The sequence below is a fragment of the Hipposideros armiger genome, unplaced genomic scaffold (assembly GCF_001890085.2).
Source record: "Hipposideros armiger isolate ML-2016 unplaced genomic scaffold, ASM189008v1 scaffold_434, whole genome shotgun sequence".
Taxonomy (NCBI): domain Eukaryota; kingdom Metazoa; phylum Chordata; class Mammalia; order Chiroptera; family Hipposideridae; genus Hipposideros; species Hipposideros armiger.
The window spans coordinates 155,223-174,300 of NW_017731784.1; the positions used below are offsets into that span (position 1 = coordinate 155,223).

General features: G+C 35.8%; 1 protein-coding gene across 11 annotated transcripts in view; it reads right to left on the reverse strand.

Annotated features, from left to right (window-relative positions):
- The window catches only part of NEBL (nebulette), a 389,725-nt gene that overhangs the window by 63,765 nt on the left and 306,882 nt on the right, over positions 1 to 19,078 (reverse strand). For 8 of the 11 annotated variants that reach the window (XM_019665135.1, XM_019665134.1, XM_019665132.1 and 5 more), the window contains 6 exons: positions 18,766 to 18,867; positions 17,694 to 17,795; positions 7,738 to 7,851; positions 6,034 to 6,135; positions 2,085 to 2,189; positions 218 to 325 (listed from right to left, as the gene is read on the reverse strand). The exons of 1 other annotated variant lie outside the window; for it this stretch is intronic. In XM_019665135.1, the coding sequence (XP_019520680.1) occupies positions 218 to 325; positions 2,085 to 2,189; positions 6,034 to 6,135; positions 7,738 to 7,851; positions 17,694 to 17,795; positions 18,766 to 18,867 (633 nt within the window). The remainder of the gene's footprint in view (positions 1 to 217; positions 326 to 2,084; positions 2,190 to 6,033; positions 6,136 to 7,737; positions 7,852 to 17,693; positions 17,796 to 18,765; positions 18,868 to 19,078) is intronic. 2 more of the 11 variants (XM_019665133.1, XM_019665136.1) reach the window with 2 other exon arrangements.

The window sequence follows — 19,078 nt, forward strand, 5'->3', positions numbered from 1 at the left end:
GCTGATATATCCATATTTGCCAAATGGGAAAAACTAAGGGCCAGAGCATCCCAATGGCCCAGACGAGGTGCCTGAGTATAGAATGCAGATTCCCTGGGTCTTCCTATGCAGGGTCCTCTAAACCCACTAAACATTCTGAACCACTTTCCTGGTTCCTTCAAATGACAAAACATCAAATATGGCGTTAAACAGCTGATAACAAACCAAAGGGACTCACCTCACTCTGCATCCTCTGGGCCTCCTTTGAAGCTTGATATGACGGTGTCTCAACAAATTCAAGCATCGACTTCCCCTTATTTTTCTCATATTCTTCTTTGTACTTAACCTTTATTAAAAATAATATAAAAAGCATATAAAGCTCACAAGCTCTTATATAAATAAAGCAACATAAAGGAAATATGTTCTAAATTAATCATCCTATTTTCTAAAATCACTTGGAGGTTGCTCACTGGATTCTGGGTGGTTAATGACATACAACAAAAGTAAACAGGATATAGGTTATATACACAATTTTTAAGGAATAAAAATTACTGAGAACTACTAAATGATGTAGTTCTAGAACTTGCATAAACTATTTAAATAGCGGAGATATATAAACATATACATATATATGGGATTATATATGTATTCATGTGAGATATATATATATATATATATATACATATACATATATATATATATGGGGGGTGGGGGGAGAGAGAGAGAGAGAGAGAGAGAGAGAGAGAGAGAGCCGCCCCCCCCATGATAGCTTGGAATGTCTATCAGTAAATCATGAATGACAGGGAAAACACAGGTGTGATTCTCTATCTTTCTGTCAAAGGGAGGACAATGTTCTCTGAGATTGCTGAATTTTTCCATCGACATTGAGTAAAACACACACAGAAGTTTTATGTGATTTCTTTCAGTTTCACTACGCATAATTTAATAATATCACACCATGAATTATTTATTTCAATTACAACCAATCCTTATCTTATTTCAGTTCATAAAATGATCGATATTTTCCATATACTAATAACAAAAACTAAAATTATATGTAAGCTGTCACAGTGGTCAGCTTTTTTAGCAATATACCTTTTTAAATTAAATTCATAGAAAAGTTTTGATCATGATTCATGTCATTCAGAAATGTATTTTTATTAAAGTGTTTATGTTTAATAATTATGAAATTGTTTCTTAAATCATACATAATAATGATTTTAATGATAATTAAATCCAAAAGAAAATTTTCAATACTTAAAATTTTATGGTGGCAGAAAATATAGCAAATTTTAAAATCCTTATTTATAGGCATATTTTTGTTTCAGAGCATGATAGAATGACCAATGAAAATGTGTGAAGTATTAAAAACATAGTGTATTAAGATAAAATTTTGTGGGGAAAATGAAATAAAAATAAGAATGCAAAAAGAAAAAAAATGTACATTTCCAAACCTCAAAGAAGAACTGGTTTGTGTGCTTTTTAAATAAATGAGGGTGGGTATCAAATCATTATGCAATTTATGTTCCACAGGATACATTTAAGAGTGACATAAAATTTAATTTAATAGATGCTGAAATGACATCTTTTGCAACTACTGAAACTCAGAACAAAAAATATATAGATAGCAACTTTAAAATGTGCAAGGAAGAAGATATATGTTTTTTTAATTTCTTTCAAGGAGTAAATAGAAGTTCATAGAAACATTTATGTAGCATACACTGATAAGACAGCTTTCCTGTTTTAATAACGTTTATAATTGAACTGAGAATTTAATAAACTTTCTGCCTGGAAAATCAATTTTGCAGCTCAAAATGTACACTATAAAAGTACACAAATCAGTACACTATAAAAATTGAAATCACCATGAGATTTGATTCATTCATAAGTTTTAAATTGTGTGAAGTTCCTGTTGTTATAAAATGCCTTCACATTGAAACATGGTTCAAACTTCCCTACTTCAATAAACATGGAGAGAATCAAGTTTGAGATTTGGGGAAGCAACAGTCCCTTCCTCAGGTGCACATGCTTTCGGGCAGCTGCACATCCTCAGTCAGGTGCACAGCAGGAAGTGGTTAGAGGGTCCAGGCATCCAGGGCGCCTACCTGACTCTGGAGCATGGAAGTGCCTTTGTGATGCTGGTGTTCCACAGCGTCCGCATCAAAATGATACAGTCCTTTGTTTTCTTCAAAAAGCTTTCTATACTCGTGCTAAAACAGAGAACATGGAAATAAATTCAGAATAAAAGAAGCTGACTAGAACAACGAGTCCTCATGAATGCGAACCGAAAAACCACATGCCAAGAGAGCTGCAAAGCGGCTGCAGTCCCCATCCGCCGTCAGGGGACCGTGTGGGCTTCTGACACTGAGATAAGCTGACAGTGTAAGATGGACCGGCTCTAGGTGGTCAGTGTAAACAGCGTATGAAACAGTCCAGAGAAGCTACGACAGTTAGCTGTAAACACAAGAGTCAAGACACTGGGGAGTGGCAACGGCAAAGCCAGTGACAGGACCAGGGCGAACGGGTAAGGTGGGCAAACCAGGGGCGATCTGTGCTGCCCTTATCCAGGAGCACAAGTGTGTGTAATAGTGTCTACAAGAGAAGGAAAGAAAAGAAGAAAGAACAGAGGACAGGAAAGCTAGAGGCAGAGTGAAAGAAAGCTAGATACCAGGGCTCACTCACTCAGCCTTGAGGAAGACTGGTGGTCATCAGGAAAACGAGAATGACAAATAATTCAACTAATTTTCCTAAAAGAAGGCAGGGGGTGCCTAGAAGAGAAAGTGAGGAATCTGGGTACAGATGGTTGAATTATTAGAAAATTATTAGAATAAGCCTACTATGTAGACATACAGGCAAAAAGGTGAATTTGAAAGAGACCAGAATAGATAAGGATGCCAAATTTGGCAACTGTAGCACTCTAAGCATCACAGGCAGCAATAAGATGAAAATTACTTCATAATTCCTATCATTGGAGATTGGACACTTACTTTGCCCTATTTGGGAAAGATTTTTAGAGGTAAAGGGTAACTCTCAACGACTCAAGGCTGCAGAGTCTTAAGCTAAAGCTAGTTGCGCGTCAGGCAACAAGGATTTCAGTGAAAACGGCAACTCTGTGCAGAGTAGGAGAGGTAAGCGGCATTTGAAAGGGCGCGGGAAAGACCTGCTCTAACAAAATTGGCATTGGGTCTTAGCAGGTGCTCCAGCGACCTTCCTGTTTCAGGGAGTGGAACAGGAAGGTGCAGTGCCAGGGTGGGCGGGACCGAAGGATGCACGATAGAACTGCTGTTCCACAGGGTCCCAGAGGCGCTTTCAGGCGATGAGGGCGCTAAGTAAGGTATGTGTCCCCCAAAACTCGAATGAGAATAAAGTGAGAAAGAGAAAGCCCCAGGACGCTCCTGAAAATGTTCACAGAGCACATCTTGACTGAAGAGAACAAGTTCTGAAGCTTGGCTCCTCTGCTAATTAAAATAAAATAAATAAGAAATAATCTCAATATACTTAGAGACTTTATAATTCGATGAGAAGTTATTTTATAACATATGTTCATAAAATAATCATGAATTGAATGTAACAAGCTCAAACATATTCCATACTGAGTTAAAATCCAGAACTAATAAAGCCTAGGGTATTATGTATGGAATAATGGATATATACTGAGGAAAAGTCAATAAACGTTGTCCCCAAGGCAATGATCTATTTTAGTTACAGAGAATATCAGAAACTCCTATTTAAAAATAAAATAAAATAAACCTATTTGAAGATCTGCAAAACAGTTTTTAATGCTTGCTGTTCCTTATATAAGTCTCTATTGCCTCCTAGTGGGCGTTACTGACAATAACATAATACACACATTTTTTAATTTATGCAAAGTTATAAAAGAAACTGAAAGCTACTAGAGTTCTATTTTCCAGGAGAAAATGTTCCCTCAAAATTTAATTGTATGGCTGCACAAACTCATATGCATTAATTTCACTAGTGTTAAAATAAAAAACATTATGATTTATACCACAGACACTTAGAGGCCTTTAAAAACAGCCATCTATAAAAAACCGTCAAGTAATTCAGGCAGAATGTCTTTTTATTAAGTATGCTCTTAAATTAAATTAAGTTGCCTTTATAAATCAACAAAATTCCAATTCTCTTTACGTTAAAATTTAAAAGAATGCAATTCTAATGCACAATCAATTTGAGCCAATATATTATTGTACTTTAATAAATAGGAACTTCAGAATAACACATTTATTGAGTCTTAAACTTTCTCTCCCATGAAGGAATCATTAAATCACAATTTTTCTATGGGGCAAAAAGTCTAATCTAAGCAGAAGGACCACCTGAGCAAAGATTTAAATTTTCTAAATGGTACATAAAATAAACATAATATATGTAACCTTGCTGGGTTTTCTCTGTTGAAGAGATGCTAGAAACAATTTATATTAAACAATTATTTTTTTTACCACTGTTATAAAAAAAATAAAAAGTCAATATTGTTGAAAAGAAATATTGCCTATGAGTGTCATGCATTCTTCCAGCTACCAAATTTTAAACCACCACCATGATATTTTTACTGGCTTATTGACACATGAATCCTCATGTCCTAAAGAAATTTAACCCAAGTGTGGATTAAAGTCAAGAGCAAGATGCCGGCACAAGGATCAAAACAGATGCCAAAGACTGAACCTGAAGAAAGCAGCTCAGAGAATGGACACACACCAATTTTAGAAGCATACCTATAAGTCATGGAGGAAAACGTGAAACTGAAACATGAGTGCTGGAACAGCGAGCGGGACAGCCTGAATCAAGTGTCCTGGAACTGAGTCTAATTCTGGGCCTGACAGTTCTCTAACTTTCACCCACTGCTTAACAGACTGGATGGAATAAGGGGCTGCTTTTCCTCCAAGGGCCAGTGATACAAATAGATAAACAAATAATTTGATTAATTAAAAAATATGTGAGTATGAATTATTTATATGCATAATGCATGCGAGAAGGATGACAGTGGTCGTGGTGGTGGAGAAAGGAAGATGATAACATAATGAACAGGAGTTTCAATACCTCAAAGCCAAGGATAGATGTTTTCAAAACTGAACTGAAACTGCATCTCATTATTTAATTGGGAACCAGGTTTTGACTACAAGTGTTTAAATCCACGACTGTGGGCCCATCTCCTAAAGACAACTCTTTACACTTCTCCACATTCCTTGCCCAACACACTTTTCCATCTGATCTGTACCTGGACCAAAGCAGATATTCAATACATTCAGATAGTTTTGAGTGAGTGAGTAATTAACATAGGCATAGAAATAACTTGAGGTCAAATTAGAGTTCGTCATCACATGGGGTTTTCTGGGACGTAGGAAATGGAGGCACAGGTGAGCCAGGTCGTCAGTTACGAGAGTCAGCAACGTCATTAAGTGTTTGAAACAGCGCTTAGGAGGTGACTTCTGATGGAATGAACACTTGGCAGTGTACCCAAGTATTTTCATCAGGACCTGAAGGAATCACCCTCCTTTCCTGGCTGCATCAAAGAAAACATGGGAAACTTCACAAGACTAAAAGTACTGTGTCAACATAAACGCCTTTAGGATTTATTTTCAGAGAAAATACAAACTAGACCAAGACAAATTTGTATGTTACTGGGGCCTATTAAGACCCAGACATTCTGCTCTGTATAAAATAAAAGATGTCTGACTTAAGAACCTGACCTTGAAAGGGCTTCAATCGAATTCAGATGAAGAAAGGGGAAGAAGAAAAGCAGAAAGAACACTCGCCCAAACACTTTGAGGTGTAGTTGTTCAACAGGAAAGTTTGCATTCAAGAGATACTAAAGAGCTAGCAAAAAACAAAACAAACAAACAAACAAAACCCAACCCTTTGCAAAGCAACCGCTTTGGTGGGATGGAAGCGAGCCGACCACTACTTTTCAGTGAGGTGGTTATTACGGGAGCAGTGACACCCAGGCACGCCTAAGAAGCAGGTGTGCTCGTGAGCACTGCAGGCACACTGGCTCCAGGGAGCCCCAGGACATCTACCACTGCCATCAAACAACCCACTTACTTCGCTGAGCATTTTGCTCACTTTCAAAGCATGGTCTAAAAACAAGGTTGGGAGATCTGACACTGGATCATGCATATTTTGAATGTCTTTCTTGTACTTCACCTATGAAAATAACATGGAACACAATACCATCTAGAAAAAAATGTTATGCTTTTGTATTATTGCCATTATCATGCAGAATCCTAAAGAACTAGCTAGTGGTAAATTGACAGGTGAATTTGCAAGTAGCCACTAGATGGTGCTCATTTACTACTGAATGAGTAAAACAGAAGTTATCTGTAAAGACTTGAAAATATTTTAATTAATTCCTTTTATTGTTTATATATTCAAAAAGGGTGATGTTAACAGAATCAAGTAATTTTAACAGAAATTCTGCTTTCAAAACCTAAAGGGAATAGCAGCTTTATTCTTTAGAAATTATTACTGTATTTCAATTATGCCTTGTGGCAATTTAGGGCTTTTGCTATTTTGCATGCTATTGCCATATATAGACCTTTGTTGTTGTTTTTTTAACTAACTGCTTTGGAAATATAATAATATCAATAACCATAATACAAAATATATTAAGCACTTACTGTATGCCAAACACTTTTCTAAACATGTTATATGTACTTAGTATTTAATCTCCACAACCCCAGTAGGTAATTATTTTAGGTATCTCCATTTTACAGATGAGGAAATTAAGGCACAGAAAAATGGTGTTATAATATTAAGAAAGGGAGCAGACATTATGCTCTAGGTTCCTTTAAACATTTTCTAACTGTATATGCTTTACATTTTTACCCACACAGGAAGGAAGGGAGGAAAGAAGGAAGGGAGGAAAGGAGGGAGGGAGGGAAGGAGGGAGGGAGGAAGAAAAAACAGATCATTCTGATATTCCCAGTGGTCCTAAAAGACAGAAACACCCATTTCAGTTGCTGGTGACAAACAAAAGTTGGTTAAAGAATGCAAATTAACAATACCTTCTGTAAACATTAGTGAAAGTAAGATATACTACATCCGAAGAATAGGACAGAAGTTGAAAGGTTTAAATGATCTAACAAAGCAACAGTTCAACAATTAATACTTGGGAAGGTATTTTGTACCTCCCACAACTATAGCAAAGTGATCATCAGTGTTTCTCCATGTTTCTGTTTTTTACTCTAACTTTAATAAAAATTTAGGACACCTTTTCCTGTAAATTAAAACTTGATTATTTTTAAAATATGAAATGAAAATAAACCTTGTGAAAAAGGAGTTCATAGTATTTACATAATGGATAAAGAAGAAATTGTAAGCCATTACAGATACAATTTCTGAAAATTTCTTTATGAAACACTATAATACACTGTACCAGGTAGCACTTTGCAGTAAGCCCCAGTTTGTGGGCATAATTACATGACCACTAATTTAAGATACTACACACTACTTTTCTGTAAAACTCTAATCTACTTCTACTTTTGACCAGATATAATAATCGTATTAGCAATACTATTCTACTATCAACTAATTAGTAATCAGCAACTATTAACAGTATATCACAATAATAGATTTTTCTCAAAGAAGCTGCAGGAAAATATGTTTTCAACTAAAATTGCTGGAAATTATGTGATTTTGTTTAAGTAGCAATAATTACAACACAGCTGATTCTTAGTAAACAAGAATCAAAAGATATTGAAAATAATTTTCTATGAATTACCAGTCACGAGACACAAGGTAACTTACATTACTAGCCAGTTCTGTGGCAAGCTGATTTTGCTTAAAAGAAACGCTTTCAAGGGGATTGTAATGATGTTTCTTATCCTTCATTTCATTATCAAATTTTTCTTTGTATTTAATCTGCCATAGAAGAAAAAACAGGATAAGTTAAATTGCACATTTATCTTTAAGCTTCGAAATAACATTTGATTTTTAATTAGATCAGATAAAAGCTACCTTAAAAACAAATGATAGCAAAGTTGAAATTCCTGGTGTTTGCCCGTGTATAAAGCTTAATTAGGCATACATTTTTTTTTGTACTAAAAAAAACCTCTACTTGAACATTGATCATAAATGCAATTAGGCATGAACTCAAATCCTATTAACAAGAATTATGCACTAAACTTTCAGGACTTTTAAGAGATTTTTATTCAAATATATCTAACATAGGGCCGGCCGAGTGGCTCCTTGGTTAAGAGTTGTCTTGGGAGCAAGAGCTCTGAGCAGCAGGGCCACTGGTTCAGATCCCACATGGGCCAGTGACACTGCGCCCTCTACAGCTAAGATGGTGAACAACAGCTTGACCTGGAGCTGGGCTGCCGAGAGTCACCGGTGACAGCATAGGCTACCATAAGCTACCATGAATGGCTGGCAGCCAGCGTGAGCTGCTGTGAGCTGCCATGAGTGGCCGTCCAATGGCCAGCAACCGATCTGCCTCACACGGAAAGAGCACAATGATAATACCAAAATGGGCCAGTGAAACAACGTCCTCCACAACTAGACTGAAGAACAAAACAACAGCAACTTGTCTGTTACCTTTCCCCGATTCCCCAATGCTGTTCCCCTTCCCTAATTCTCCAATTAAAAAAAAATGTATATATATATATATATATATATATATATATATATATATATGTATAAAACATAGAATATTGCATTAGTTTCAGGTGTACACCATAGTTATTCAACTTTTATATACCTAAATAAGTGATCATCATGATAAGTCCAGCAACCATCTGACACCATACCACGCAACCACAATATTATGGACTATATTCTCTATGCTGTACATTACATCCCCATGACTTATTTGTTTTATACCTGGAAATTTGGGCCTCTTATTCCCCTTTAGATTTTTGCCCCCTTTTTAATTTTTCAATTACAGTTGACATTCAATATTATTTTATATTAATTTCAGGTATACTAGCATAGTGGTTAGATATTTAAATAATTTTAAAAATGATCCTCCTGACTGGTCTAGTACCCACCTGGCACTATATATAGTTATTACCATATTATTGACTATATTCTCTATTCTGTGCTTTACATCCCCATGACTATTTTATAGCTACCAATTTGTATTTCTTAATTCCTTCACCTGAAATCTAAGGATTTTTAAATGTCACTTTCCATTTCTGCATTCCTATAATCGATGGTCAATTAGAAATTTAGATCACAAGTAGATTAAAGTCTGACACATTTAGAAAAGGGATCCTGAACCCCGGAATTTGAATATGAATTTTCATGAGGTAAATATTCCAAATACAGGCAGGCCATGGTTTGTACCACAGTTTTTCTCATCATTTCCCATTTGTTCAAAAATTCATTTTTAGGGATTACATTTTCTGAAATGTCCTGGGTCTAATTAATGTCACTTTTTTATTCCTCTGCTTTTACTCCACATTTGTATTTAGCAGTAAAACTCTCTAATATTCACTCTAAATTATTTTTCTCTTTTCTTAAGTAGTCTTAGGGCAACCAAAGAAAGGATTATCAAGTTATCCTGGAAAACTGTATTTTTCTCCATGGATAAATATGTGAATATATGTTATGAGAACTAACTGGAATATAAATACAAGTTATTTACCAAAAACAAACAAACAAAAAAAACTACCTGCTTAAATCTCACACCTCCTTTGATTCCTATAGCCAGGAAAGGATGCACAGAAGTAAGCTGTTTTGTTCTCTTATAATATTTTTACAATATTATAATTCTTACAATATTTTGCTTTCTTATAATATTCTCTTATTGCACCTTTATCCATACAACATAAGGCTGTACCCTGAAGAAATTTTTATTAAAAAGCAGTTCGTGGATTGCTATTTTAATTGAGTGTATTGGTGATGGTCTCTCTCAGGGACACATGCCTGCAACCTATGGGATAGAGCTAGGGAAAATCTTGGTGGGAACACAGTTGGAAAATATTTCAAGACGGTTTATAGAAAATAGTTTCTGTTGTGGTTCCATCTGCTAATAATAATTTTCTGATGTTCATGTTGCCTTATAAATTCAAGCAAAACCTCATTTATTCTAATTAATTGGTAAGACCTCCCTAAAACAAGAAAAACTCTGGATTTTTAAGAAAAATTATTTTATGTCTTGAAATCGGGGACAGTATCACCAATAGAATAAATTGAGATCTGTCTCATTCACTATTTTCCACAGTAGCTGGCACAAAGCAAAGGTTTTCCCCCACTTCATCCTCCCTAAACACACAGTTCTACTGCTTACTTACTGCCTTTGCACCTTCTATACCCCTCTGCTAGGGTACTTTTCACAGTATTTTAATCAGTGCTTTTGTCTCTTTCTAGGTTTTTAGTGCTTAAAGGATATCGTTCAACAATGATGGTGGACGCTCTTAATTGGCTTCCACTTGAATGGCACTGCTGGCTGGGCCAAATGCACCAACACTCCACTTACTGAGTAAAGCGTTCTGACTGACAGCCATGGTGCCCTGAACACTCTTAGATGGTAGCTACTTAACTAATTGATCCTGCTATGGGATATGGCCTTGCATCAGGCTTTCCCTCAGGTATTTACAGTCTCCAGCCCCACGTACCATGAGAGTCTCAGTTACGTATTAGCGACAAGGCACATGCAGGTTATACGATCCTTGCTCACAAAGAGCCCTGCGTACTGTCTCTGCGCACACAGTAGGTCGTCCCAGCGCAATGACGCTATAAGGGGCGTAGGCAGCAGCACCCAAGCGGGCATTACTTGGAAATTCACCTCACAAATACTCATTTGTCATTAAACCCACCATTTGCTCTTCTTGAGAAAAGGTATATTTCTGAAAAGCAATAATCAATCCACGTTGGAATAATTCTTTCCTTCCTCTGTTCCTTAAACATTGAGTCTGTGTTGAGTTCCTACTATAAGGTAGCAGGAGCACCTACCTGAGGTTGGGAATATGACCCAGACGCACTCCGTCAAGACTGGGGTCAGTCAGTAATCTCTTGCAAAAGCAAATCTGACTGAATCACACTCACACTTAAAAATGGTAACCTCCAGCACTTCTGCTGCCATTAGGTATGTTGTAAGCTTGCTAAGAGTCAACTGAGTTTGTCCCTAATCCTGTTTATGCTAGTCTTACTTATTATAATTACAACATTTATTTTAATATTTCAAACACTGGTAAATTTACTGGTAAAAGAGTTATTATTTCTATGAAAACTATGTTATTGCTATGAGAGACTTAATGAAGGCAATTTCCTAGAAAGAAATTGTTGTCAAATTCAGGGTTGTCAAGACAACCAGCAAAATCAGGGGCAGGGGGTATAAATAATCTAGAAGGTTCTAGAACTCAGAGCAGCAAACTATCTTTAACAAAATGTCTCTCAAAATGCAAATCGCAGACAATGCTGTGTGAGTACGCTTTGCAAGAAAAACAGCATAAAATTCCACACCGAAGATTCCTTTTGCAAAGAAAAAGACTTGTCACTACATCAAAAAGTTCATGAATAAATGAACACAGATATGTTTTGTGTTAAAATAAAATGTTAAAATGGCTTTGTAATAGATTTTGATAAGAACTTTATTTTTGAAGGTTTCTACCATTGTTATGCATTGGGCTATACATCTTAAAATTTGAATTTTAAAATGCTGTCTAACCTTTCCAGGTTATTTCTGTAGCATGAGATTAATTATTTAAAGTACAACTGTCATTCATATCCTTCTAATGAATATAATAATAGGCAAAGTGTTGTGAAATTTTTCTTGTTCTAACCTGCAGTAAGTACCTGCATGATTTGATTAAAAAACGCTAAGGAAGAAAACTGCAAGAGTTTCCCTCATTAGTTAAACACAAAGTAAAATAGCTACATTATATTAAAACATACATTTACCAGACACTGACACCCACCTGTTTCCTAGCTCTTTTCTGTAAGGTTTGCACATGCGTGAACTAAAAATATAGCCAAATGGTTTAAATGGTTCCTCCCATCACTCACCTTCTGACTGGTCCACTCACAAACTACACATATACACCCAACATTCTACCTTATCTTCAGCCCACAGTTCACACATCTGAGTGTACCTCTTCATGCCCACTCGCATCTCCTAAGAAATCAAGGCAATCCTTTCCTCTGATTATAACTGGTGACTCAACCATGAAACAAAGGATCTCCCTTCCAGCTTTAAGACCATTTGAGACATTTGTGCTGGGTGACTGCCATGGTTTTAAGACACGGTTATTTCTTATACCTAAATCAATTATTTCAGAAACAAATGAAAAGTACTTACACCTATTTGTTTACATTATGAATATTATACTAACTATCCTAATTATCTACAAACTTTTTTTAAAATGTAAGGTAGGTATATAGGATCAACTCCTCAACATTTTATAAAGAATTGTAACAGGCTTAGCAGGGCTTCCAGAGGCCCATACCTGGAGAAAACGCTGGAGCTGTTCAAACTACAATGACATAAACTATTGGGTTGTCGGAAAAGTCATGACGTATTTTTCCTATGTTTTTCGTTGCAAAAATGCATCATGACTTTTCCAACAGCCCAGTAGTTCCTCAGAGCTGCATCTGGACAAAGCAGTGTTTTTCAACAGTCCGAAGCTGGACTTCTAATCCCAGGGGTTCAAAGCTTTCAGCATGAGGGGTGCCAGGCTTCATGACATCATCTATGGCTCAGGTTCACAAAGAGCCAGAAAAGGCAGAAAAAAGCAGACCCTGAATGAAAGCTTTTCATCATAGCCGTAGAAACAAACGTTAGGAAAGAAATGGAAAATTTGAGTATATTTTCCAAAAATAAGTATACCTTAATTATCAGTGAAAGTGAAAAGTAAACAACACAATGCCACGTATCTGTAGGCCTCAATGCTTTCCAGTTTTGGATAAAGCTGAACTAAACGCTGTCAAGCAAGAGAGTATAAACAGATTTTCATGCAGAACTTGCCATAAAATTAGTGACATTTTTGTGTCTGAATGTTAGACAAAATATCTCTGCCCTCGTTTTCATAACAAAATATGTGCCTGACTTTGCACCAAATACGATCTAGAGAAATTTGTTTAATTGGTCTATAATGTTTATTGAAAGCTAAATATGTACCATCCATTCTACAATGGTGGTGAGTGAAGTAGATAGTTAAAATACACATATACATATGTAGGACTATTTAAAATTATGTTAAGAACTACAAAGAAAAAGGACAGAGAGAGTCATACAATTTAAATTGGCAACTCAAGGATGTGATGTTTAAGCCAATACTTGGGTGTGAGAAGGTTGGTGGAGAGAGTACTTGCTAGGAAGGAAGACTTAGACATTCTGCAAACCAATGAATATCCCTTACAATTTAAAAACAATACTTATTATTAAATTTTAGCAGCAATCTAACATGTAATTTTTAGGTTTAAAACCCTTTCTTATCAATATAGCAAATGCAATTTTTAGAACAAATACTAATTATTATAAATACACAATTTTTCCTTGGTACTATAAAACTAAAGAATTCCATTCATCACGTAGACAAATTCCAAGTAATACATTAAGATGAGACACGACTATATTAACAAATAACCTCTCTTAGAAGAAGTTTTTGAAGCGATGGCTTTGTTACTGCACTTATGAGTATATTTGAGATACTTGTAAGTTCACCAATCTTTTTATGTTGGCACATGAGATTTACTTTTATTTTTTTCCTGATTTAATCATTTGACCATAATTTTCTGTCTCTCCCTAAGTTTTAAGAGAGGCAACTTGACCACTATGGGAGCAAAGCTACTGTATATAGAAAGGGTTTGGTATGTGTTTCCTTTACCTTTTCTGGGTTTAATCCCACAGAGCTCGATTTACAGGTAAAATGGGAGAATTCTGCTCACTCACTTTCTTATTCTCATCTTTTCATCAGGCAGGTCTTATCAGTCCATGCCATGAACACTGGCCCCGTCACCACCTTCTCTCTCACAGTCCTCCTAGCGCTATCTTGCTTTTTCCTTCCTGTATCCTGCCCTCACTTCCCCTGCGTATTGCATTGCTAAACCACTTCCTTTTTCTGTATTTATTTGCGGGCTTTGAGGGCTCCTAGATTCACAATCTGCCCTTAGTTTGGGAGCAAGAGAATATATGCTCTTCAAAGTTGTCCATGAAAATAAGAAACTTGACATTCTGCCCCTGGTTCACCTGAAAAGACAAATGGAACTTCCTGAGTTCATTCCAGAAATCCTACATATTCATCTCCCCCGTTTTCCCCTTTTCTGATGAGTTTCTATACCATGAGATCAGTAAGAAGGTCACGAAAAAGTAAAGATAATAGTTATAACTTACAAATACTATCTGCTTAAGTATCTGATCATTCAGTTGCTCACAAATTGAGATTTTTTTTTTAATCTACCTAAAAGCCCATGTGGGAGTCAACTGGTAAGATTTGTGGTGACTGAATTTGAAATGTGAAAATAGAAGCTCAAATACCAAAGCTTTTTCTAAGGACTCTCAAACAAGGTTAGTAAAAGAGGGAACTAAGGCCGGCATCGAAGAGCCAGGGTACTCTTCCTGCTTAGTTCTGCATGCAAATTCATGTCAAAAGGTGGAGTGGAACACTACTCTGAATACCTACTATAAAATTATTCCTACGAAATGATGTAGCATTTCTATGGCCCAGGCAGCATTTTCAGTGCTTTACTCACAGTAATTCATTTAACCCTCACAACAACCCTAAAAAGTAGCTACTGCCGTCATCCTCATTTTGCCAGCGGGGAAAGTGCAGATGGAGAAATGAAGCAATTTCTCCCAGGGCACTCAGCAAGCGGCAGAACCAGGAGTTTATCTCAAGCCGTCTGGCTCCCAAGCCCATTTTCTTACTCACTCAACCGAACTGTACTATTTTTCTAGAATCTGCTGCTTCTCCTATACAATCGAGGGGGGAAATCTTTGTCCCCAGGAAAGGCTGAAATCAGAAGAAGTCAGGTAGCTGTGCTGGAAATCTACAGCGATACCAGCAGGGCTCCCAAATACGTGCCAATAGACCCCGTCTTTTCAACAGGCGTTTCTTGGCATAAGAAGAGCTTGGAGTCACAGCCCTTCTTGGCTCTTGAGAATGTCACCCAGACAGGTCCCCAATTTCTTAGCACATTAGGAGCCTCCTGAGTCACAAAGTTGTTTTGTAAGTGAAAGTGCCTTATAAACTGCGAAGCCATTAATAAGAGGCAAAACAGTTGATGTAAAAGAATTACATTTGGGCAGCTCATTCACCCCTTCTCTCTGCCTCTTTTTCACCCCCACGACCAGCATCTTTTCGGGTTCTGGTCACTCTATGTGTGGCTTACCACAGCAACATTATCAGCTGGCCTCTGGGATTTTCGCTTCTCGTTAGTGAGACTTTCCTGCACAGTGCTGCCACATTAACCTTCCTTAAAAAGTATTTTCTTTTCAGTGCTTGTAAAATTTTCTGTGATAACACATTTTTTACCTTAAAGTAGAGGCTACTTGAAAGACAAGAGTGGTGAGAAGTAGTGGTGAGAAGATGATTCTTTTCCTAAATTCAACTGTAAAAGGCTCCCCATTATTTCATTCCAAAATCATTTTCCTTGTTACCTTTTCTTTTATAGAACACATGATTCCTACCAGGCTCTTTAAGTATGGCCTATCGTCCAAATTCAACACTGACCCATTAACTATCACACAGCTTCTCAACTCTTCCCAAATTCCCATGCGTGTTTATGACCCGCACCTCCTTGCTAGGTCATCTTGGTCTGCTGTCAGACTTCTCTCCTCTGTCATACATGGTCCCAACCTTTATTTGGGGGTCTTCCCCTGAGCAGACCTTTCTCTCCTTTTAATTCTGACTTAGCTCAAATCTACCTCCTACACACACCTTTCTAATTACACTGCCCCTGATGTTTCCTCCACACTCACAGAATGACATGGGTGTAAATAACATTTTGTTTTTACTTTTTTGGCATTTCCCTTTCTACGAATAAACTTGAGCATCATCTTCAATGTTTACTGGCTATTTATATTTGCTCTTCTGTGAACTGTCACCTCCTTTGCTCAGTTTTCTATGGGGCAGTTTGTCTTTTTCTTTTCAATATGAAAGAACTTTCGTATATTCCAGATATTAAAATGTTCTCATCATACGCATTACAAATATTTTTGCAAATATTTGAAAGCCATTGAACTTTTTATATTTTAAAAAACTATTCTTAGACACTTCCTTCTCCATATAAACTCTAACTTATTTAATTCCAATATTTAATATTATTCAAAAATTTTAAAAGCCTGGTTGCATTCTAACAGAAATTGCATTAAATTTTAAAAAGTAATTTTGGAAGAATTAACATTTTTATGATATTGAGTATTGAGACTCCTGAGATCATAGTAGGTCTTTTTATTTGTTCAGATATTATTTTATGTTCTTCTGTTACATTTTATAGCTTTCCTCAGTTACATCTCTCCATTCTGAAATGTAATTAAGACTTTTGCAACTTGAGGAGTGGATATTTTCAAAGCTAAAAGCACTATAAATGTATGAAACTTACTGTTTGATATCATTATGTTGACTTCACAAATGTCACATTTTTCCATTGAAAGAATTTTAAATTTTTACACAGTCAAGCACACCTAACTATTCTTTTATAGTTTCTACGTTGCTGGTTTTATTTAAAAACAACTCTGTTAACCCTATTTGGTATATATAGACTTCTGGATTTTCTATGATTTTAAAATTATCTTATTGTTTATATTCACATATTTAATCCATCTGGAATTCATTTTTTATATGGTTTGAGATTCAGGTCCAATTTTATTTTTATCCTGATGGATGGCCAGTTATGTCAGCACCATTTATTAACTAATCCAACTTTTTCCCACTGACTAGAACCAACACTTTTATCATATATTAAATTCTTATACATAATGGAATCTATTTCAGGATTCCCTATTCCATCCTACTGATTATTGTATCTCTTACTACACCAATCCCATATTGATTTAATTCCAGTGGTTTTATATTATGTTATGGTAACTCATAACTTAAGTTTTCCTTCACTGGTCTGCATTTTCATACTTTTAAAGGCTATTCTCAGGCATTTCCTTTCCATTCAAACTCTAAGATCATTTTATCCATTTTTTTTAAAAAAAACCCTATTGGAGTCTAATTAAAATTGCATGACATTTATATATTAATTTGGGGAAAGCTGAAATTTTTATCTATTGAGACTTTCAACCAAACACATGGTATGTCTTTATAGTTTTTCAGATCGTTTTTTATGTTCTTCAATAACATGTCCAAGTTTTTCATTTTCATCACTCTTTTTTAGTTCATGATTAAACTAAAGCATTTCAAAATGAAAAAATTAATACTTAATTACTAAGTTAAAATGTGTGTGTGGGGTGTGTGTGTGTGTGTGTGTTTGTGTGTGTGTGTGTAGACAGACAGATACATACAAGTCTAATTATCTGATATTCCCACTGCTAAGTTCTAGAAATCCTGGGAAATGTGATCATATAGCTAAACTCATCAGAACAGGTTAGATTTGAGCCAAGAGAAAAGAAAACTTTGTTTTATGCTTAAATTGGACTTATCATTTTCCCTTACTGGAATTTATAATTGCAATCCTATCTGAAATGGTTTCAGAAACATTCTCTTTGTATGTTGTTGCAATTAAAGATACTATCTAAAATGAAATATTTTCCTGTGCTCCTAGAAACAAAATATCTGAATAAAATAATTGTGGAATCATCACTGGAGTCTTACTTGACTGGAAAGTTTAGAAGCTTCCACAGCATGTTCAAAATCTGGTCTTCCAATTACAGCAGGCTCTTTATTCATCAGTCCTTGCCCTTTCTTGTACTCTGCCTAAAATGAATAAATAAGAGAACATTGAATGTTTCTCTTCCCGAGGAAGAATTTAGCTAAAATAAAACATAAAAGACCCTCAAGTCCATAAAAAATAGTCCTTACAACTCACCAAATACTGAAATGCTGACTGCTAAAGTAGAATTGGTTTTATAGTATGGTTATTTAAATGAATTCAACTATTTTTTGTAGTAAAATAACTACTAATTTTAAGTCATGTATCCAGTCATCATCTTCATTGTGTTTATATATAAACACTGAAAAAAATTAGAGGAAATTTCTGGATAATTGAGGCCCTGCATTCTGCATACAGATAGCTTTTACTACTGTGTTCAGTCTCAGGAACTGATCTAACCCTGTTACATTAACACACAGTTGAATTCAGGAAATAATTAATGATTTTTAAGGTGATGACAGCCTATGTTAGTCAAATATTTGGTTCAAGTTAAGTTATCATTTGTAACCAGGGTTTTAGGTATGGTCACGTAAAATGGTATTAGCCAGGGAAGATATCTGAGAGAAAGTAAAAAACAACCACGATGAGTAGGAAACACACAGGAGTCAACGGTGGCAGAAGAGAATCTGCACAACTAACAGCAACAAGGTAAGAACAAGGCCCATTGAAGTCATGTGGGACAAGGTGCAGTAAGAAATACTGTGGGACCAGATGACCGACAACCTTGACTTTCAAGCTGAGACATTTAACTGCTATTTTATACCGAATAGTACTTACGGCTCTAAGCTATAATATTATAATACTCGCCATAGTCAAGTCATGTTTGGGCAACTTCCACATAAACCTGAATAGTTTACATAGTCAAAGAGATAATTCAGATTAAAAAATTGAGATGTCATTAATTCAGATTGAAAATTTCACTCATTAAATTAACCATCCAACTACCAAAGCCATGCTTTATCTCCTGCAAAAATAATAAATCCATATCTGCTCAAGATAAGAAAGAGAGATTACATTGCTTATGATCTTGGAGATCTGAGTTGCCATCTTGATGTCTGGTCTGTCGAGCTTTGCACTATACAGGTGGGTGTCCTGCATATCTTTTCTGTAAGAAATCTGAACAAACAGATAGTTTTGATTTGAAAAAACAAGTTAGAAATAGTTTGAAAAAACTATTCCATATAGTTGCTAGCTTTAATGTCCATAACATTATTTATCCTTGTCATAATCGCCTTAGAAAGATTACTGACCGTAAGTTGTTTTAAATGTTTTATGCACAATTTATTTGGACAAATATATTCTCTTTTTACTATACCTATGCTTTACT